Here is a 22,428-nt window from a genome sequence, read left to right as displayed (position 1 = left end):
TATGACTATAACATAAAGTGTCATCTTAAAATATTATGGAGATTTACACAATGGTGGTGCAAGAGTAAAGTGGGTGACCCATGAACAGAAGCCTTACTCCTCTACTGTATATGTGCTGACTGCACCTCCATGACTGGTTTGAGTCCTGACCCGTTGACCTTTGCCCCTCTCTGACCTACTTTGCTGATGACTGACTGTCAAGTAAATACTGCTAGAGTAAAAAAAACTTTTAAAAATTATGGAGATTATTTGTGTTGCTCATTATCTAGCCCAATCATGCACCAGTCATATTGTCTAGTCAACACAAGTTACTTTACTGATGTCTAAAATAAAGAGGTAGCAAACACTTTTTCTGGCAATAATGCATATAGCTGGAAGTGTTTACAGTTAAATACCATGAGATAAACTGAAGCTCTGCATACATGCCTCTGTTTATCTTTATTTTAGCAGCTCAGTCTGGTGTTTATCGACTTATTTACTGCCCTTCTACCTGCCTGAGTGCTGCATTTGGATCCTTCCACCACAATCTATACACCTAACCACAATAAGCGAGTTATGCCCAAGTTACTGTACTATAAGGGTCACCCAAGCTATGACATCACACAGTGTCACTGCTAGTACGCTGTGTTCACAGCGGAAAATCTTCTTCTTATGTAAAGACTTCAAAGTAAGACCATTCAGAGACTGGGTGTCATTTTCTTCTAGCTGACTAACTTGGAATGTGAAATTATCGCTTTTAGGACAAGTTGGACAAATAATACGGTGTTTTATAGCGATGTTCTATTTGTGATTATAAGCTGAATGATTTTAAATCCTTATGACATTATAGTTTGTGTTGATTACTGCTTGGTCGGCTCTTCCACGTGTGATATGGACTTCCAAGAGAAGCAGATCTCATTGTGCCTGACAAGAAAGACAAACATCATTTGTCAAGACGTCAACAGGACACATGCCATCTGTTGAACTTGTAACATGTAAGGTTGTGTGCCGGTCTTGACTACTTTCCAATTTTGCCACCCTGAAGAGAAAGAGAGAGATTTTTCTGAGCTATTCTCTCCTGATGTGAGATTTTTTCCAAAAACACCCACTTCTTTCACCGACAGCCACAATAAACCAAATTAATCAAATGAAATGCAGGATTTTGGTTAATTTAATCACTGAATCATTTCTGGGGTAATTATCCGAGTCAGAGAAAAGCTGTGTGGAGAGTCCAAGGAGCAGCGCATACTAGATTCAAAGGGAATCTGGTTCTCGCATCTAATTCACCGCAGAGGTTGGAATTAAACTTCTACTTTTGATATTTCGTCACTTTGGGCTTCTCTTGACTCGTTATAACAGCAAAAACATTTATTTTTCTTGTATAAGAGAGTTATATTTACAAATTCCAGTCACATAAATGTCTTTAACTTCTGTAAAATAACTATAATAATTCTGTATTCAGACAAGCCACAATGACACAACATGCTTTTGATATAGACATTTCATAAACTCCTTAAGCCAGATGTTTAATACCTAACATAAAATGCAAAAAATAACTTCTACTGTGCCTTAATAATTCATACTCTTCGAACATTTCATCATATAACTTTGTATTTTTCCCTGTAAGAGATATATATATTTTTAAGTACTGCACTCTCTGAGATACTTGTGGCATTAAATTGTTCCTTATATTTTTTTTACACGGTAAACGGTGGTTGCCCAGCCATTTTCAAGGTGATTTGCTCAAAAACAACTAGGTCTACCAGGGGGCAAAGTTTGCGAAACCATAAACAACAAACCTGAGGCTGAGTGCTCAGGTACACCTGTTGTTGTGTTATCAAGGTGGTTGTATGTAACAGCAGAACTCTGATCACTTTTTTGGTTGTCAGTTGACAATTTAAACGTTACCGTTTGTCTGTCGGACAATGTGGAATAGCAAAGATGAGTCTGTGTTGGGAAATGCAGAGGAGGCTGGAACTCACTGAGCAGTTTCCAGTTAAAGCCGTGTCTGGAATGTTGACGATTCATTTTTATCCTTTTAGATATGAGTTGAAGTTGTTTTCCATGCGACATGCCAGTGTGGCAGCATTTTATGGGGCTACATAAACAGCTGAAGTGATTTGTTTTCAAGAAAGAACATCAAAACAAAAATGATGTCTAATCAAAAGAAATGACAGATAACCAGCGTTCATCTGTTAAAGATAACAGAGAATTATATTCTCCGGCAGAACCATGCAGTGGTTTCCAATAGTGTCAGAAATGTATGGCTGTGGAGTAAAACAAATATGTAATTCATAAAAGCAACGCCGCTCTTAACTCGGTGGTACGACTGATACATTTCGGTTGTTACAAAGTTGTAGTTGTAGTTAGAAAACATTTCCAGTAGGTGGCGGTATTGCTACATTTTACACTCACGGAGACGCGAGAGAAAAGAAGTCAGTGACGCTTTCGACGTCAAAATGTCTTGGATGAACCACTTAGCTTAGAAGCTAGCAGCTCAGCTTTGCTTTTTGTTTTCGTTTAGTTTTGCGTTTCTTTCGCTTGGAAACCCGGGTTTTGTACTAAATGGCGACCAGAAGGTTATCATGAAGCTGCGGGTTCAGAATGACAGGTGAGCTGGAGCTTTATGAACTGATAGGAAACAGCTGTTAGCTGCTAACAGCTAGCTGTGGTAAGGAAAGTGTTAGCTGTGTTATCTGTCGAGCTGCTAAAGTGGAGAGTATCTGAATTAGTTTCTGGCGTTAATAGAAAACACTCCTGAAAACATTATTTGGGCATTTGCTTGGTCAGTGTTTGTTAATTAGTCTTATTAAATATGGCGAGACAGTTGAGTAAATAAGTAAAAAATAAATAAATAAATACTGACGTACTTCATTTCCTGCTGCAGAATCATGAACATCACACACTGTCTGACAGGTCTATTTTCCTTCTAGGCGTGATTCCAAAAGAGCACTGAAACTGAGGGAGTCTCCTACTGTAATGCAGCCTAATCCAAGTGAACGGGGTGTTCATGAAGGGAATGGTTTATCCTTAAATCTGCAACCAGAGTTTCTCACTGGGACACCAGTTATTGCTGCTGCAGCAGCTGCTGCTGCTTCCAACGCTGACAGCAGCGAGGTCAGGGTGTCCATGAACGGGGCTTCTGGAGACTCAAATGGAGGCGCATCGTCCAGGAGGTCCAGGGTCAGCTCCCACACTCACTCCCACGTCCACTCTCACTCGCACGGACACAGTCGGGCGCAGCTCCACTCTAACTCAGAGCCTGAGCTCGACCCGCCTGACCCCGATGGGGACTCTGGCGAGCCCAGCGCCTCGCTGACCGAGCTTCGCTGCTTGTTCCGTTGGATCCAAAAAAGTCTTCCCTTCCTCGTCATACTGTGCGCTAAGCTGGTCGTCCAGCATATTCTGGGTGAGGACGAGTTATGATAACGGTGTCGGTGTAAATTGTGAGCACAGGTCAACCGGTATGCTTTCTCTTCTTCTCCCAGGTTTAGCAGTTGGGGTGGGCCTCCTGACAACTTTTTTATATGTGAATAAAAACATTCAAACTCAAGTCTTTCTTCAGGTAAGCTCCGGTGTTAGTTTCCAAGTTCCAGAATGATGCATTCATCAACGTTGTTTTCAAAATCCCAGAAAATGTTCCTCCTTTGCACGCCTACAGGATCGTCACTCGAAGCTGCGCTGCATATGGCTGCTTGTCTTCCTCATCTCCTCCACGCTCCTGCTGTACTACACTTTTCTCTCAGAGACACTTTACTTCTCGTAAGGCTTACTCACTTACTACATGATTTTTTTTTATGTTTGTGGAAGAGACACTTGGTTAAAAACTGAATAGCTGACTCAATGGCTTGCAGAAGTATTCATATTCTTTGAACTTTGTTCTGTATTTTATTGACACTATGTGATAAACATAAAGTCGGTGGCACCCCCAGAAAATCTTCATAGACCAGGTCAGTGAAGATTTTAGGGAGGGCAAAGTGAAAAAAATAATCTCTCTTTATACATGGCAGCACTGAAACAAATAAATCTGATTAATTGTGATTATTGAAATAGTTGTCAGCTAATTTAGTAATTGATTAATTGCTAACTGGAGCATACAAACTCAAAAAAGGCCATTTGCTGAAAGAACATTCTTGGCACTAGCTAAGCTGAAATGTGCTCCTCCTGTGTATATATTGCTATGCATTTATTAATTAATCTGAAAAATAATCTACAGACCAGCCCTACACTGCGATGATGTGAAGTCGAGCAGAAATAGCTTTTCACATATAGAAGTTTTTTTTTCTTCTTCACTGCAGGTGAATAATTTGCTAGAAAAATGATCCCCCCTTTGGGGCGCCACTGTGGGAAAAACGTTACAGGATTCTTGTTTGTACTTTTGCAAGCCTTTAGAAGACTGAACTATAAGAGCGTTACATTGTGCAACTCGAATATCATCTTCCTTCCAGCCTCATCTTCTTAAGTCCAACCATCGAGCCGCTGGGTTTCTGGGAGATCCTTTGGGCCGTCGGGATCACCAACTTTATTATAAAGTTCCTGTTTATGGGAATAAAGTGCCTTATCCTGCTTGTTCCCTCAGCACTCGTTACCTACAGAACCCAGGTAGGACCAGGCAGGTTTAAGAGAAGAAAAAGCTGATTCATGTTGAGCGGTTGTGTCTGAGGGGTTGTTTCCGTGTACAGGGCCGGTGGCTGATGCTGACTGAGGAACTGGGTCAAGTGCACCAAGCTACGGCGCCTGTTCCACTGTGGTTCCGCTACCTGATTAGCTACCAGGAGTCTGACGGGGTCTCTGGGCTCACAACTGGGGTCCTGTTGGCTTTATTCTACCTCATACTGAAGGTGGGTCTATAGATTTATGGTGAATATTTCCCTCTCTCTTTTTTTTTTTTTTTTAATTGAAGCAAAGTCTAGATTTCTGACATTGAACATTTCCCATTTTCAGCTTTTAGGATTGTACAACCAGCGAACGTCTTTACTGAAAACTGTGAGGATATTTCTAGCAGGCGAGGTCAGTGCTAAACGCCTTCTCTCTTCATCGAAGCAGTAACAACCAGGGCTTCCGAACAGATGTGTGTGTGTGTGTGTGTGTGTGTGTGTGTGTGTGTGTGTGTGTGTGTGTGTGTGTGTGTGTGTGTGTGTGTGTGTGTGTGTGTGTGTGTGTGCGTGCGCGTTTGTTTGTAATACCTTGTGGGGACGATTTTCCTGACATATACTACGTTGTGGGGACCAATCGCTCCTCGTGGGGACCGGAGCCTGGTCCCCATGAGGGGAAACCCTGTTTTTGGGTCAGGGGTCAGAGTTAGGGCTAAGGTATGAATTGAGTTTTGGTTAGGGTTAGGTATGTGATGGTTAGAGTTAGGAAAAGGGTAAAGGTAAGGTTTAGGCTGTAGAAATGAATGGAAGTCAATGGAAAGTCCCCACAAAGATAGCAACACAAACGTGTGTGTGTGTGTGTGTGTGTGTTCACATTTTTAATGTTGCTTCAGCATACAGGCTCTGCAGCAACACGAGCTCAGTGCAGTGAGGCTGGAGACGCGTGTCCCATCTGCCAAGGAGAATACAGAGACCCTCGGGTTCTCATCTGCCAGGTAAAGGAAAACAACACAAGCTGGCTTAATGCAGACAGGATCAGTAGCTGTAGGGTCATTCAGATGTAGAAAAACTAGAGATGCACCGATTTGATATTTATATCTGGTCCTGATATTGAAAAACATTCTAGATCGGGTATTGGTGATGATGCATCCAATCCATAAGAGCAGATCTGTTTCTGTGCTTTGTGCTCTGAGTGATGTCATGCTATATTTATTTTACATTAAATTTAGAATTCCTAAATGAACTTTCTGAAGAATTTGAAAGGTTTGTTCCAGTTTATTTTTACATGTTTTACCAAGCTTGTGAAGCTATTGGTGCATCTAAGTGTGTTGTACTGGTGCAGACTTGGCAAATAAATTTTTAACTCATTTACATCTGTGTTTAAAAAAGAAACGTTTTAACTCAATTCAGTGATACTGAACCTCAGATATCGGTATCGGTATCAGAAGTGAAAAAAGTGGATCGGTGCATCCCTAATTAAAACCGGGTATTTGTTTTATTCTGCATCAGCAGAAATAAAGTTTTTAAATACTTTTTATGACTTGGATCACTCAAGATTGGTGTATTTATATTATGAAATAGCATTAGAACTAGATAAAGTTATCTGTATCTATAATTATTCAAAAACCAAACCATCACACATTTTAGTAGACAGTTTTTAATGCGGCAAAACGCCTGGGTTGCTAGCCTGCTTTTCTTCTTCTTCTCCTGCGCAGCACGTGTTCTGTGACAAGTGTATCGCTCTGTGGTTCACCCGGGAGAAGAGCTGCCCGCTCTGCCGCATCGTCATGACGGACAAGGTGTACAAGTGGAGGGACGGAGCGACTTCTCCTCACCTGCAGATTTATTGACTCACCAGACCACAGAGTGTGCGTGTGGGTCGGCGGTATTCATTTTTCCTTAATCCGGGTTTTTCTTTGTCCTTTTCGAACCTCACCAGCGTTTGTTGTACGCACGTTTCTCAGTAGTGTTAAGGGCGAGGCTTCCTGGAGGTGGCGTGGTTTTCTACCCGTTCATCTCTTCTTCCAGAGAAATCTGTGTCCTAAAGTATTTTTATTTTACATTTCCTTCAGTTTCCTTTTGAGTTGTAGTCATGTTTTTCACCTTTTATGCCAATGTAAACCTTCCAGGTGTCAGAATTGATGCTGCTGGAATAGTTTGACACGGGATACTAAAAGATTCACATCAAGTATTTAAAACTTGGAACAAATACACAATTTTATTTTATTTTTTATCATCTAGCACTGGTGAACTGATAAATGTAAAACAAGGCAAACCTCTACTCTGGGCAAAAATCTTTGTGTGCTTTTTTCATGTCTGATTTAAACTCCTGCTTTGAGATTGATTTTCACATAAATTATTTTTCTATAGGGGTGACTTCACTGTCTTTTTGTAAAGACCAAAGATTGGGCTCTATTTTATGTATTAAACTTCACTTTTGTTCATCAATTATCTGAATAAAGATTTGCATTTGATTTTCTTTGTGCAAATTTGACGTGTCAATTTGCTGGAAGATGTCTGCTGATGAACAGCTTTTGCTCAGTTTGCTTGAAAAATGTGATGTTCTGATGAAGAAAAAGTAACCAACACATCCAACCACATTCAGTTTAGCTTATTTTTCCCCCTCAAAATAGTTTTCTCAATTTGTACAAATTTCCACACTAAAAAAAAGAGGAAAACTTTATTGCCGTCTCCCTCTGCTGAGCAGGCCAAGCAATCCACCGCGCCGCCAGGATTTACAAACCATTGTTTTTATTATGATTCCGTTATGTACATGATACGTGTCGTCATTCCTAGATTTGCCCCTTCAAGCAGGGGAGGGAATAATGAAACCGGAAAAGTGGGACGAGATGTGGAAGGTGCTTTAGAGTCGTCCCGGTCAGAACGTCCCACACCGATGCTGAAAAGCAAAGAAGTGCACATCTGTTGAAAGAGTGAAAGTTGGGGATCAATCCCAGCCTAATCCAGAAGCTAATCCCATTTACAGCTAACTGTACATCAATTGTGTACACTGCAACTTAAAGGCACAATGCCACTCCCATTGGTTTATATCTGCAGTAAAACAGTCTTTTAAAAAAAACTATTTTTCTTTAAATATCCCCTATGGATGTAATGTTTCACAAAATAAATACTGCCGATATTAAATAAAAACTAGCTCCAGCAGAGGTTAAAAGATGAGTTAAGTGGAAAAAGAAAAATTACACTGTACATCATTACTGTGAGAAAAAGACCCCAACATTCTGTAGCTCTTAATACATTATAAATACATCATTTTGCATAGAGTGCATAATGCAGTGGAAGCAAAATGGCATTAGAAATAAATTAAAAATAAACCAAGAGGAGTGACTGATTGGAGTACAGGAATCATAAAAAAAGTCAGTTCAGTCAAACACTAATCTATTGTTACAGCCTTGATCACTGCTTACAAAAACATCAACGATGCAAATAATAAAAGAAAATGAGTACAACAGTGTCAGTATGATAAAAAATATACATGTAAAATATGGACAGAAACATTCAATGTTGATAACTCGGTGATTCTTCGGTTGTTTTCCAAACATTCCCAGAAACAACAGCAGGCTAATTGGAACAGTGCGTTGGGCCCGTTTAGGAAATTCCCAAGTGTTTGGACTGCGAGAGACGGGGAATCTGCCACCCACCACGCGGTCAGTTTTATATAAGAAGGGGGTCAAATGGCTTAGCTCCACAGTTCGTACAACACAGCTTCCAAAAATAATAATGATAAAAAAATTTAAATAAAAAAATTCTCCCTTTAACACTGAAAACCTGTTTCTGCACAAAGCGCCGCCGCCGCCGCCCTGGATTACAGTATCGGGAGTCATTACATGGAGGAAAAGGAGGAGATGGAGGAGACAAATTTCTGGATCGCTTACATTCAAAACAAAGCTGCTTCTGCAGAGAAGCCCGGCGGCAGACATTCCAGTTACACGGCAAGAAGCAGCGCCAGCGTTTGGTCATGACTGGGAATGGAAATCTTTATATAGATGCTTTTTAAAATTTTTTTTATTTTTCTTTACCGTCAGGCACCTACCCACTCCGACCCAAAAACAACAGAGATTTGATGACTGGTCCGTCTGATAGGTTTAACGACTAAATACGTGATCCCAAAGCATGTTTTCAAATCGCCTGAAAACGGCGTATTAAAGTAGCAATAAACTCTCTCTGTCCTAGAAAAAGAACACCGTAGGAAAACAACAGCGCAGAGCCGCGGTTAAAAGAGCACCAGTAAAATCATATAATGCCGGCCGAGATCAACCGAGACCACCGCTGGTGGAGAAGGCGCTGCTGGAAGAGCTGGTGATCCGCGTCGACGTGGTCAGTCAAAAAGGTTCGAAAACTATAAAATAAAATATATATAAAAAAAAAAAAAAAAAAAGCAAAGAGGAGAGGAGTTCACAGGTAAGCCGAGTGTCATAGGTTCATTCGCAGGTGCTCTGGCCGCCGGGAGTTCAAGGGGTACGCCTGCTTTTTGTAGGACCCCGCGTGGAGGCCGGAGGGATGCCTGATGGGAAGGGGAGCAGAGGTCTCTGTGATGAAGCCGCTGCTCGTGTCCATGTGCTCCGGCGTGGAGACCTCCATGGGTTGGTCCATAGCGCTGCTGAGGGAGAGCAGGGCCGGCGCGTCGGTCAGCGGGGGCCCGCGGGGCCAGCAGTCCCCTCCGGCGAACTTCACCGGACTGTGGAACCACAGGAGAGGTATCAAATGTGACTGTAAGAAAGTTACTGTAAAATGGTTATTTTAAAAAGTAAATAAATTCTTAGTCTGGCCTTAATACTTTGTTGTAGAAACACATTGTTATTCGCATAATTAGCATGTGAACAACCTGAAGCAGACAGCTGATGCTTTCATTAACAGAACAAAAGCCTAAAATGAAGGAAACACTGCGATGTTGTAAGCTCCGCCCCCTTTGGTTCTGCTACCTCAACAGTCTGCTCTGAAAGCACACAGGACCCGAGACTTTGATGGACAAAGCTGGATGATGAGAAAGGGCAAAGTGACTCATATCGAGGGTTTTGCAGACAATCGACTGTTTACGTCATGAACGCAGTTCAGCAACAGAAACCAGAATCAGCTAATTGAGCAACTTCAGAAAAGCCAATGATTGGAAATCGGAGAATCTACAAACTCGGAGCAGACGTACTCATGAACTATGCTCTGACCGCAGCTCCAGCGAGGCCCAGCGAGCTACATTTACAAGGTCAGCAAATGAGTCATCAACAGGGGGAGACTTGTTTTGGAAAAACTTGTCAAAGACCGAGGTGATTCAACAAAACCCGAGACAAAAACAGCACTGTTACCTCACAGGTGTCCTTGGGCTTCCAGGGAACTTCCGCGGGGAGCGGACCTTTGGCTCGAAGGAGAATTTCTCCTTCAGGTTCTCGAGCACAGATGGGGCTACATACGTGAAACCCTGCAGCAGAGGAGGAGAGGGACAAAACACAAGAGAGGCATCTGAGTCCCACCTCTTCAAAGACCAGATTTCCAAAAACAACCCACAGCTGATGATGAGCAATGAAACTGAGTAAACCATAACATGCAATGTGGTGGAAGAAGCTTCCAGGAAAACTGGGGAGGGAAGGCGGGGGTGTGTGTGTGTGTGTGTGTGTGTGTGTGTGTGTGTGTGTGTGTGTGTGTGTGTATAAAACACATGGGAGGCATTAACTGGTTCTCGTAAGACAATGATCGGTGAAAAGAAAACAGGAGAGACATTAACGGACAGAGCTGCTCTCTTTTTTTTTTCTTTTCTGAGTTTACTTGCAGAATACCTGCAAACCAAATCGCAGACAGTTTGGGATTTATACTAGAAATCAAGGACATTAAGTTCAAGATTTAGGAATGAAACAGGATTTTTTTTTTTAAAAAGAGGGGAGATTGGTCAACAGCACCATCCGTGTGTGATGGTGCCGTCAGGGAGCTGGAAGGGTCAGGAGGCGTCGTGTCGGGTTCGTTTCTTCTTCTGTAGTCTTTGCCAAAGACATCCCATCAATAAAGTATAAGCCATTTGACGTTTAAGTGGCAATAATGTTTTGGTTTTTCTTGCTAGAGATCCACCAAAAAGGTTTAAGCTTGATCTGTCCTGACAGGGGAACCGATCGGTCTCATTCCGACATGTTAGAAAAGCTGTGTGCTTTTCTTTGGAGGAAACCATTTTTCTGTCCAAGTGCAGTTTTCTGGCCCTTTGATGATCTTTAAAAAGCTTGACCTACCAATTCAGATTATTTTTGTCTTAAAAGGTTGCTCAATATGCAAGTTAATAAGCTGGCAGCAGTGGGGTGACCACAGTGTTTCTGGGGGTTTCACTAAATCAAATTTAAGACTTTTTAAGACCAGTATGATTTGGATTTAAGACCTGTATCTCAACAGAAACGTACAAACATTGTCTATCTAGCCAACTCGTGATAAATTTGCACTAACCCATGATAGATGCAAAAAGAAAAACAAAAAAGCTAGCTAGCTAGCAAGGGTATGTCAGCAAACGCAGCGAAGATGTCTGAGTGTGACTTAAACTTTTTGCCTGACAGAAAAGTCCTGCGGAAAAAAACAACTAAACAAAACAGAATATTCAGTTTTAAAAAGCCATGCCAAGACAAAAATTTAAGACCTGCGATTAATGCACTGACGGTCGTCAAATGTTTTAAAATTAATTCAAGACATTTCAAAGCCTTAACTTTTGCTACCTTAAGGATGTGCAGACACACAGGGCTACTGTTTTCTGCACACATCCAGAAGTCAGAGGTTGTGCTGGTCTGCTGGTTCTCTCTCACAGCAAAACAAAAGAGGACAGTGGATAAATTTCAGACCTTTGTGGAGATGGAGAAGATCAGTGAAGAAGATCAGCTTCCTACGCAACAGAGACTGGCTGATCATCGTTCTCCCAAACTTAAGGACAATTGGAGCCGATTTATCGGTGCTACTAACAGTTGTACCATGGAGTATTGGGGCCAGGCGGAAAAAAGTTAACTTAATTACGAGAATATAGTCATAATGACAGCAGAATAAATACGCACTTTTACCAGAAGAACATCTTAAAATGATGAAAAAGTCATTTTAATGAGAAAAAAGATAAGAAAATGGCGGCCCTCTGCGTGCTGAAATCACAAAGAAAATTTCAAAAAGAGAAAAAAAAAAAAATACAGATTTTCCAAAGATGAAATCTTCAAAAACCAAAAATGTGATTAACCAATGAGACCTATTCATCGCCCAGCACTTCTATGACCGACGACGCACATCGTGATGTCAGTGTGAGGCTGACGGTGTGCCGCTCCGTCTGGCACTTCAAACTCACCAGGAAGACTTGATTAGCGCTTTCGCTGAGCGTGGAGTCGTCGGGGCTGTCCACTGGAGTCTGGCTGGTGAACTTGGAGTCAAACTGGCTGACGTCGTCAGCTGATTGCTGCCAGGAGAAGCCAAACTGTTAATCACCGCGCAGTGAAAAGGGGTCATCTCTGACTTCTACGAAACACCGAGTGAACGTTGGAGAGAAGTGAAAGCCTGCGAGAGCCGGGGTGATCTTGAGGTGTCACCAAACGGGGATGTTATTGGTAGGAATGTCTGTTAAAGCTTCTACTAGCAAAACTGTTATCGGTAAAATGGAAAGGAAATTAAAAGAAAGTCTCACCAGAAACGGTTTGAAGGGAGGTTCTACTTTGCGAGCGAGGAGATCGTCCCAGTTTATAAACCGGAAGAACGAGTGAGCCTGGAAGGAAACATCATTTCTCCCTTCAGATACGCCACAGGCCAAGTATTTCACCCTTCAGGATGCAGATGGATGCGTTTACCTGGACGTCGGCGGAGTCGCCGGATCCACCGCCGAGTCGTGATGAGGGACTTCGTCTCAGCAGCTGGGGAGAAAACAGGTTGAAGAGGGGATTTTCCAGCTTCATTAGACTCAGTTTTATGTCTTTATCTCCACAGTTTTCCCAGAATTAAACTCTCCTCCCCCATATCATTGATAAATTTGCCAGGTGTGGATAATCAAATACAGTCTTTTCCAGACCTGTGGTGAAGTTTCATACCCACCAAGTTGAAGCATTCTAGTTGGGATGGAACGATTAATTGTTTCATTGCGATAAATCTGATTAATCGTGATTAATCTGCTGTTGAAATAATTGTCTAGTAATTTAGTGATCGATTAGTCGTTAACTGGAATATACAGAGTCAAAAAAGACAATTCAAAAGAGAAAACCAAAACTGTACAAAAATAAATATATTTTGCTTTTAGGATATAAACACCTTTGTTTTGCCTCCACTCGGATCAGATTTACTAAATTAATACTTTGTTTTTGCATTTTAGGCAATAAATTGTTCGTTTTCTTATGTAGAAAACTAACTAAATTATTTATTTGCATCTTTTCATGTATTTCTAACGTATTAAAAAGGCTCCAGTGGTTAAATGAAAAATCCGTAGAATTTTTTTTATCCGATTAATCAATAGGTCAATCGGTTGCTAAGATAATCGTTAGCTCTAGCGAGGCTTCGACCAGCTCACCTTTTTCAGGAGCTCCCTGGCTTCTTGTGTGAGGTAAGGTGGAAGGCTGAGTTTGCATTTCAGGATTTTGTCAATCGTCTTCTTCCTGTTTTCACCTGTAAACGGAGGCTGACGGAGAAACGTTGGTCAGAAACTAATCCTTTCTTAAAAAACAAACACACAAAAAACAAGGCGATCGGTACGGACTTACTGCTCCAGTCAGCATGTCGTACATGAGCGCTCCGAGACTCCACCAGTCCACCGCGCGGTTGTGGCCGCTCCTCATGAGGATCTCCGGAGCCCTGAGGAAGGAAGGGGGGGAAGGGGGAAAGGAAAGAAGGACATCATTCACACGCCTTAATATCTGCAGCTCAAATGAATCCACAGGGACTGCAGGACAACAGACTGCCGTACATGTACTCGATGGTTCCACAGAAAGTGTGGGTGTACGTTCCGTCGTGGATGGACTCTTTGCACAGACCAAAGTCTGTCAGCTTCACATGTCCTGCAAAGCAGAAGAAGAACTGCTTCAGAAGCCACCTAGACGCCACATGATCAATAAATCGTTAAAGTACGGAGGCCTCGGAGTTCAGTGCACTCACAACTGATTTGAATCAGGTTCCTCACGTGATACAAATATCAACGTTAGATGGAAAAATGCGCTTGGTCATGGTCAAAAGACCTTTGGCAGAGGCACAAATGCCGTGTTTTGCTAACTTGTGCCGTGAGCTTTTCTGGGGATAATGCACAGTGTTTTCAATCTAACAGCAAACCGGACCAGATGTGTTTTGGAATCATTGTTTTCTTGTGTTAGGAATGGTTTTCCTCTGGAGAAACGCACGCACCAAATGTCAACTCTGAAAATTTAGGACACCAGGCTTCCACCAGGACTTCGGGATCTTCTCTAAATGAGAGGGAATGTTGTTGCCGCCAGCGCAGAGCTTACCCAAAGCTGGCAGCAGGTGGAGATGAGTTTATGAACAGTGGGAAAACATTCAATCTTACCATGTACTTTTGCCTGGTTTCGAATGCAAATATCTTAGTATTGTCAATGTCTTCCAGTAACATAATTACCCAGAAATATTTTCACATTTCCTGTTTAACATTTTTTTCCAATATAAATAAAAGCAGATTTTCCGGGCAAAACTCGGTATTGTAATAAAACCTTACGTCCATATCGCCCCTGGCAACTGACACGGCATAGTTAAGTCACAATCAGTGACCAGAAGTCGGTATCCAACATGTCGGCTTCTACTTTGATAAATATTTCCACGCTTCTACTTTCAAACCCCGTAAAAAAGTCTTCAGTTCAACGTAGAAATGTTTAAAAAGTGTGTGACCGTGACTGCACTCCTCACTCCAGGGAGCTGTCTGTACCGTTGTTGTTGAGCATAATGTTCTCAGGCTTCAGGTCTCTATAGATGATCCCTTTCTGGTGCAGGTGACCCAACGCCATGGAGATCTCCGCCAGATAGAAACTGTCAATGGCAAAAAACACGTTAGCGACGGCAGAAACCGCTAATTTTAGCAAATGGTTACAAAAAACAGAGACGGCGTAAATCAGTGCCAAAATCCCTTCGCCGATTTTCCACATCAAACGTGAAAATGCCTTTCAAATGATTTCTCTTGGTCTGACTTTTTAAAAATCACAAAAACCAGGATTTTTAACAGGACTGTGGAAACCTCTGCATGTTTCCCCCCACCTCTAATTAATGTGTTTTCAGTGTCTGTAGCTGGAGATTTTTCTCACCACGCCGTGTCTTCCATGAAGATCCCCTCTCTTTCTAGCTGCATAAAGAGCTCTCCACCTGCAGTCACCACAATCTGTATCAAGATCTATTACACGAATAAACGTACGCAGTGTTTGATACGCACGTCATGTCCTGTGTTTATAGAAACGATGGCAGAACATGAGCTATAATCGTACCGCTCAGATACTCCAGGATCAGGTAGAGCTTTCCTCCAGTCTGGAAGGCATAGATGAGGTCCACGATGAAGGGATGCTTCACCTCCTCCAAAATGTTCCTCTCTGCTTTGGTGTGTGCTGTGTCTTTTGCATTACGCACAATCATGGCCTGGGAAGGAAGAGAAACAAGAGTTGGACTGTGCGTAGAATAATCACCCACCGGTTGTTCCCCACTGAGTACATTTGCTTTGCACATGCAGATTAGAGGTTTTGCCTCTGATGTATGAGAGGAAATTAGATCCACTGACCTTCTTCAAAACTTTCATGGCGAAGATTTTCCCAGAGGCAGCGCCTGTCACTTTACGAACCTGGAAGACCTGGAAAAAAAAAAAATCAACGGCGACAAGAATCAGTCGGTCTGAAGCCGAAAACACCCCGGCAATGCAGCACTATGAGGTTTTCTATCCTGATATGCTGTTATAAAGGAGACAATCTACGTGCAAAATCTCTTTAGCTTCAACTAAAAGCGCAAAAAAAACAGCATGTTTACACTAGGGACAGATAAAACCGAGACAACAGTAATAATAACGATGATAATAAAATAAAACAACTTACTAAAAAGATGTAGAAAATCGAAAACAAAACACACATCATGTCAAAAGCCATTTATCAATAAACAATCATGTTGTTATTTTGAGACCATTTTCAAGCATTTTGCACTTAAAAGTGCAAATTTGCACTTTTAAGTACCGATAAACTTTCATTTTGTAAAGAACATTTAACTCTGAAACTGGAAGATATCATAAATATCAACCAAAAACAATAAACAGTATTAAAAACCACACACAACTGAAACCGTAAATCAAATGAATTATGTCTCTACAAACTAAATTTCCCTTGGAAAAAAAAAAAATAAATAAAACATAAAAATGCTCACTTTAATCTATCGATTATTTGTAGCAACAGGCTTAATTTGGACGTTTCAAAAACCTGCAGGAGCTGATTTACGTCAGCAGGTGGCAGAGTTGCTCCACTTGGAACGACGACATGCGCATCAAACCAAAATTACTTGTCAAAATAAAATCACGCCATAAAAGAACAGGAAAGCATTAATATCAAACAGAGTTCCATGATCTCAGCCATATTGAAAGTTTAAACTTCGCTCTTCGGAGGAAAGCGGAACTGCAGCGTCCCGCGTGGAGCGAGCAGGAATTAAACTCTAAAGGATTAAAACACGTTCTGCTCCTTGGAGGAACACAATGGAGTGTCGCAGAGGTTACAGCTGCGGCGCGTGTCGTGTGGCGGCGTTTCCCCCTGGAGGCATCTCCACCAGATTCACCACAATTATTTAAAAACACAACCAGCAATCACATACCAGGTATTTCTAGGACCTGCCGGCTGTAAAACAATGTTTCCTGCAGACGTAACAGCTGCGGCTGATGGGAGCTGCGGTTAATAACGAGCCACGTCCCTGTAATAAACTATGCAGTCATCGCAACGAGAACACGGGTAGTTTATTTAATGCATCTGGCTGGTGTCTGCGCTCGCTGTTAGGGCCGACCTGGACGGGCGGTGGGGGACGACGACGACAACAACAACAACAACAACAGCAGCAACAGCAGCAGCAGCAGCAGCAGCAGCGCTTCCAGCCACAGCAATAACTTCAAGTTCATTTACCAGAAGTAGAGACGATGATTAGATACTAATCCGAGGTTAGAGCATAATTAGACATATTCCAGACTAACTGGGGGGATTTCCACTTGAAATGACGTCGGAATCTGCTGTTAAGCAGAACGATTCGTCGAAGTCAGCAACAAGTAAGGCTCTGACTTTCACGTTTTGTTTTTTTTTTTCCTCTTCCTGTGACGATTAAGACCCATCCCTGCTATTACAAAAATAAACCAACGTGGACATGGCTCACCGCTTCCAGGACTGGCGTAGCAACAGGGCGCCGTCGCTACGCCAAAAGCTTTTACAGCAGCAGAGGAGCCTTCCAGTAACTTCCATATGTATTCCTGCTACTTCGACTTCCTCACATGTTATGTTACAACAACAAGATATTTTGTGATGTTCAACAACAACAAAAAGAGAGCACATCAATGTGCAATGTAATTTTATTTATTTTCTTCACCACAAATATCTGAAATGTGTGGCAGCACTCAGGTTTCTGTGCTCCACATATCTGGAACAAACTGCCAGAAAACTGCAAGACTGCCGAAACATTGACGTTCCTCAAATCAAGTCTAAAAAAAAAATAACCCCACCAGTTTAGAGCCGTCTTTGATTCATAATAACTGGATTTGCTGATGACATTTGACAAAATGTATCATTTACTTCATAATCGGTAAATGTATGTTTTTAATGGAGTAAAACACTTTGAACTGCCTTGTTGCTGAAATATATTATACAAAAAAAAAAAACAAGTTGAAATGTTCGCAGATTATTGTAAACAAATAGAAAAAAATACCTCAGTTCTGGACTTTGACTGGTCCGTTCTATTTAAACCAATTAACTGCAGCTCTAGTTGTACGTTCATGGTTATTAACACGGGAGGAGGATATTCTCCACTCCAATCTCAGGTCTTCTGCAGCGTCTATCACTCTTCTTCCAGTTGTCCTGTCTCCAGCTCAAACCATTTAATAGTACCCCCACAGCATGATGCTGCCACCACCGTGTTCTTTTGTAGTAGGGATGGTGTTTTTCATGGCGAGATGCGAATAAATGGGGCTAAAAACAAATTTCAATTCAGTATTTGCAAAAAAAAGAGAAACAAGTTTGTGGTTTTAACATGACAAAACGTGTAAAAATTCAGAAGCTATGAATACTTTTGCAAAGTAATGAGTATGAGATCTGACGGTTCCAGGTCCAAACATTTTGTTTTTTCTTTTAACCACAAACACAAATATTGACGTAGCGGAACTGCAGAGTTGATAAACAACAGTGACAATGTAAAACTGTGCTGACATTTCCTGTAACAAGCCCCTTTGGCGTAAAAATCCCCCACCGGCTGGGATCAGTCTGGACTACTTTCGTGTTCTGTATTTCAGCAAAAGCTTGAAAACGAGAGGAAAACAACCGAACCTCACTGTGATCGACTCAAAAGTGTAAAATGAAAAGCAGTCCGTCAAAAGTCAAAGATGGAGGGACGAGAACAGAAAGCCACGAAGCCTCACCTTTCCGTAGCCACCTTTTCCCAAAACCTTCAGCAGCTCAAAGCATTCAGGTCCGATCTGCTCCGTTCCCTTGTTTACGCTGTTCTCCGAAATCTCAAACTGTTCACACCCGTCCATGTTGCTGGAAAACAAAAATTGAAAACAACAAGTTACCAGGCAGTAATTACAAAGAATTCAACATGAGCAAAACCTTTCTAATTTGCAAAAAAAAAGAAAAAAAAAAAAAAAAAAAGATACAAAAACAAAAGCTGACTAAATGAAGTGAGTGGGTACGGCTAAAATTTTCACTCCCTCATGTTTTTTTCTTTTATTTTAGTTTTGGAGTGAAAAACAACAAAATGACTTGTGCGTGTATGTTTTCTTTTATATGCTTAACCAGAGACGTTGCTAGCCTACTGAAAGGTCTGAAAAGCATTTCAAGACATGGAAACAATATTAAAGCATTAAACTGTTGATCAGTCTGTTAAAGTAAGAGTGGTTAAAGTTCCTCGCTGCTTTATTCAGACATGTCCGTAAAAAGTACCAGAAAACACCAAGAGGTAAAAAAAAAAGAAAAGAAAAATGTAACGTTTTTTAAAATGCTTGACCTTATTAAACAGTTGGTGTTTAATTAGGATGTTTTAATAGTTGTGAAAGGAACAGCTTTACTGCTTTTAACTCATAAAAGCCAGCAACGTTTTCTTCTCTGAAGGATAATTTGTTTTAGCATTCCTGCTGCTTGATGAGATGAAGCCCAGTGGAAAACGGAAAAGCTTCAACATGCGTTTCTAGAAAGCATATATCAGCACTAGGGATGCAAACAATTAATCGACTTACAATTAACTGTCAATTAATGGTTTACGAGATTAAAATTAGTTCCAATCAAACTAATAACGTCCGATTAGACGTTCTTTTAGTGTTGTAGTTTGGCCGCCGTCCAGCAGAGGGCGCCGCTGGTCATCCTTGTGCCAGAATTGAAGACTCTGGCCTTACCGGTAAAGAGAAATGGCCCAAACAGAGTTCAGGGCCGGATGAAAAAAATACACTTTATCCGGTTCTGTTTTGAAATACTTTTTATATTTATTTCAAAACTCGACAAGCTCCTTAAGTTTCGCTTTAATGACGCTCATTCAGTGGTGCATCATGGCGGAGCAGCATCCACTTCTCAGCCTAAAATGATTAATGTGCCTCGAAGGCGATAAAGTCTGGGGTGTTTGGTATTTCACATCATTTTGTTTTCATATTCTATTTTTAGCTTCAGCAAACTTATGACTTTCTGTGTTATATTTTATAAATATGTGTAAATTTAATCCTGTGAGAAAACCACATTTATTTGCTTATTCAGTCAGTATTTAACACAAATTGCATTTAAAAAAATGGGTAAAATATGACTTCCTTTTTTTTTTATTTAGTGTTATTAAATTTTCTTCCTTCATGCCAAAAAGAAAGACAAGTGACCTTCTGGATTCAAGAGAAAGCTCAGGTTTTTAAGAAAATAGTCGTTTATCAATTAACTGTTGAGTCAGTCAATTAGATTAATCGACTTTAGGTTAACTCTTTAATTGATAACTTGCCTCCCTAGTACTGATATGCAATCAGTAATCAATTAACTTTTATTTATGCAAGTAAGTCTCACTGAGACACCGGGTTTCAGTTTTCTGAGCTAGTAGGAAATATGGAGAATTTAATATATCAGTATGTCCCCCCCCCCCCCCCCCCGCTCTGCATGTTTTAGGTGTTTCCCTTCTGCCAAACACCTGGATTGAATCTGCAGGTGATTAACAGGCTTCTGCAGTACTTGATGGCTGCAGAAGAGGTAATGCAGTCATTTAAATCAGCTGTTCTGGAATAGAGGCACATCTAAAACATGCAGAGCAAGGGGGCCTGAGGACTGGAATTGAGAAGCACTGATTTAGAGAGCCATCTTGAAAGTTTTGTATGGCTTTATGCTTTACAAAATAATAACAATAAAAAAATAAACTTGGCACCATTTTTTACTTTTTACTCTATCGCATCCCACGATGCAACAGCCCATTCGCTGGGATCTTTCAGTTTGACAGTGAGAGACAGCAGAAAACCAAAGAGTTTTCTTCAAAGCGCTTCTATGACTGCATAAAAATTGCAGATGTTTGTAAAGCGCCTCGGGAGGACATCTGGAGTAATCCGGTGCAATATAAATAATCTGAATTGAATTCAACTGAATTTGATTCTATTAAATTGAAAGAAAACAGGAGCTTCAGCTGCAGCTTAGACAACCATACGATGCTTTCGATCAGTGTTGTGCACAGATCATTACAGAAAACCACAAAGCTGAAGTTTTCCTGCTAGTTAATTATTCAATAACATGATCCAAGAAATTCTTCTGAACAGCAATGCGAAAGAACCCTCTGATGGTGTTTTAAGTGTTAATGTTACTGCTGGAAATGTTCCAGTCTTTCTCAGGGGCATTTAGTGCCTTCAGCCAGTAGATTAATTTACAAAAGAAAGTCATTTGAGCTGATAATCATCAGTATGAAAATAAATATTAATATTAATAAACTGAGCTTAACTCCACTGTATGGGTAGGTCAGTGTTAAAAGTGTAGCTACTACGGTCCAGGCTGCTGACCAAATCAGTCAGGATGCAGTGAATCATTACTTACAATTCAAAGCTGCTGCATTGGTCCATGTATTCACCATGCTGGGTCTAAAAGCAAAAGCGACAACAGAACACAAGAATGTAAACAAACATTAAACCCAATATTCATGCTAACTTGAAGCTAATGTTTAACAATATGAATAGTCATTTCCAAACGAGTTTTTTTTTTTTTTTTTTTTAAAAACGCGGTTCGTATTCATAACAAATAAAATCCATACATAATTAGTTAAAATTAAAACCAAAACAAAAAGGGGATTTCTAACATGACGCCAAAGTAAAAAGTGGAAGGGAAACTAGCTAACACTGCAGAGATTTTGGACAGACTTGTTAGCATAATAACATACTGTTACTCAGTATAGTATTAATTAATTTTGTAAAATTATTTACAAAATAAACTATACTTCGAGGTAAATACGTCAAAGCGTTTGAACTTTAACACCCATTTACATGGTAATACACGTAGCGGTGTCATACGCTAATATAAAGCGTCAAACCGCAGGTACCTCTATTGTCGGACAAGTATTCATGTTGTATGAGTAACACTTATGTTGATTTGCAATATCACGAACTTGAATTTCAGCTTATTTGATGTAGAATAAGCTCCTTATTAGTAATTTGTTGAGAATCTGTGTACAACTTTACTGTATATTTTACTGAGCTAAACTAACCGTAGGGTTCGGCTCATATCTAGTACCTACATTCAATATCGATGAAAACTTTAACCTTTCAGACACAGGAAGCGGTTCGAATATGCGTGTAATTCTGTCACAGGAATATGTTATAAAAGTCTAAACATGACTTAAGAGGCAAAGGGCGGGTAATAAAATGTCCGATAATGGAAGCCGTGGAATTGAGATTAGCAATACAGGCCGCAACGCTGCCGAGTGCTAGTTAGTTAGCTAGCAAACGGCGGGCTCAGCAATAAACTCACCCCATCCTCAAGTTCGTCGTCAGAGACATTCTCATCCGGTTGATCTAAGTCGATGTCGAAAACCCCGGCCATGTCAGCGACACTTGAGTCAATGTTTAATCAGAGAAAAAGCAGTCCCGCTCTCCCACCTCATGGGAGAGCCATCACCGCAACAACCGGCTACAGCGAAAAGCATGAAGCTAGCCGAAGCTAACCAAAACAACACAGAGCGGCGGAGCTGTGCTACTGTGCTCCGCGCCGATCAAAATTCATTCACTTCGCAAAATGAAATTGAATTCTAACCTCATGTCAAAAAGTAATTATTCTGTCATGAAACAAAATATGCATATATATCTTTAGATATCCATTTAGTTGTTTTCATTTCAAAGTCGTAAACAATTAAACGTTTTATTTTTTTATCAATGCCTAACTTTATTTATTTATTTATTTATTTATTTATTTATTTGTTTGTTTGTTTGTTTGTTTGTTTGTTTGTTTGTTTATTTATTTATTTAAAAAAAACATAAAGTGTATCATATCATATTGGTCCTACCAGGAGATGGCAGCAGCGAAAAATATTTTCTTTCTGTTGCTTTCATTATTTTTATGCGTAAAATGCCTGGACATGTCTACAGCACTTTTTTCTTGAGCCTCCTACATTATTGAGTAATCCAAATAACCCTTTTTCATGCCAATTTGTCCCCGAACTTGCTAGAATTTCCAGGGAACCAATGTTGGTTGCGCCCTCTAGTGGTCAAGAA

At 40.8% G+C, this 22,428-nt stretch overlaps 2 protein-coding genes across 2 annotated transcripts; one reads left to right on the top strand and one right to left on the bottom strand.

Annotated features, from left to right (window-relative positions):
* The first annotated feature begins 2,406 nt into the window (after positions 1 to 2,406).
* On the top strand, positions 2,407 to 7,048 carry rnft1 (ring finger protein, transmembrane 1). Its single transcript, XM_014989890.2, has 9 exons — positions 2,407 to 2,590; positions 2,913 to 3,388; positions 3,468 to 3,544; positions 3,641 to 3,741; positions 4,428 to 4,581; positions 4,662 to 4,820; positions 4,924 to 4,989; positions 5,468 to 5,569; positions 6,290 to 7,048. Exons 1-9 carry the CDS (start codon positions 2,565 to 2,567, stop codon positions 6,422 to 6,424), a joined length of 1,296 nt encoding a protein of 431 aa, XP_014845376.2. The 5' UTR covers positions 2,407 to 2,564; the 3' UTR covers positions 6,425 to 7,048.
* Positions 7,049 to 7,308: 260 nt separating this feature from the next.
* On the bottom strand, positions 7,309 to 22,003 carry rps6kb1a (ribosomal protein S6 kinase B1a). Its single transcript, XM_014989888.2, has 15 exons — positions 21,689 to 22,003; positions 20,762 to 20,805; positions 18,142 to 18,262; positions 15,277 to 15,345; positions 14,990 to 15,137; positions 14,813 to 14,870; positions 14,440 to 14,540; positions 13,477 to 13,567; positions 13,274 to 13,364; positions 13,084 to 13,191; positions 12,374 to 12,436; positions 12,214 to 12,291; positions 11,881 to 11,988; positions 9,893 to 10,005; positions 7,309 to 9,270 (listed from the first exon to the last, which is right to left on the bottom strand). The coding sequence occupies exons 1-15, from the start codon at positions 21,758 to 21,760 to the stop codon at positions 9,006 to 9,008; spliced, it is 1,530 nt and encodes a 509-aa protein (XP_014845374.1). The 5' UTR covers positions 21,761 to 22,003; the 3' UTR covers positions 7,309 to 9,005.
* Between the last annotated feature and the right edge of the window lie 425 nt (positions 22,004 to 22,428).

Source organism: Poecilia mexicana, unplaced genomic scaffold (assembly GCF_051168715.1).
Source record: "Poecilia mexicana isolate PSO_F unplaced genomic scaffold, ASM5116871v1 scaffold_14, whole genome shotgun sequence".
NCBI classification, from domain to species: domain Eukaryota; kingdom Metazoa; phylum Chordata; class Actinopteri; order Cyprinodontiformes; family Poeciliidae; genus Poecilia; species Poecilia mexicana.
The sequence above is the reverse complement of the archived record's forward strand: the minus strand, read 5'-3'. Positions and strand labels throughout refer to the sequence as shown.

Excerpts from the sequence above, each read along its gene's own strand:
- rps6kb1a (XM_014989888.2), bottom strand. The coding sequence starts at position 21,760 with ATGGCCGGGGTTTTCGACATCGACTTAGATCAACCGGATGAGAATGTC. Across the intron at positions 15,346-18,141 it reads GAAAAGGTGGCTACGGAAAG|GTCTTCCAGGTTCGTAAAGT; the intron begins GTGAGGCTTCGT and ends TTTTTTTTCCAG. Across the intron at positions 15,138-15,276 it reads CCATGAAAGTTTTGAAGAAG|GCCATGATTGTGCGTAATGC; the intron begins GTCAGTGGATCT and ends CTTCCTTCCCAG.
- rnft1 (XM_014989890.2), top strand. The coding sequence starts at position 2,565 with ATGAAGCTGCGGGTTCAGAATGACAG. Across the intron at positions 3,389-3,467 it reads GGTCGTCCAGCATATTCTGG|GTTTAGCAGTTGGGGTGGGC; the intron begins GTGAGGACGAGT and ends TTCTTCTCCCAG. Across the intron at positions 4,821-4,923 it reads TATTCTACCTCATACTGAAG|CTTTTAGGATTGTACAACCA; the intron begins GTGGGTCTATAG and ends TCCCATTTTCAG.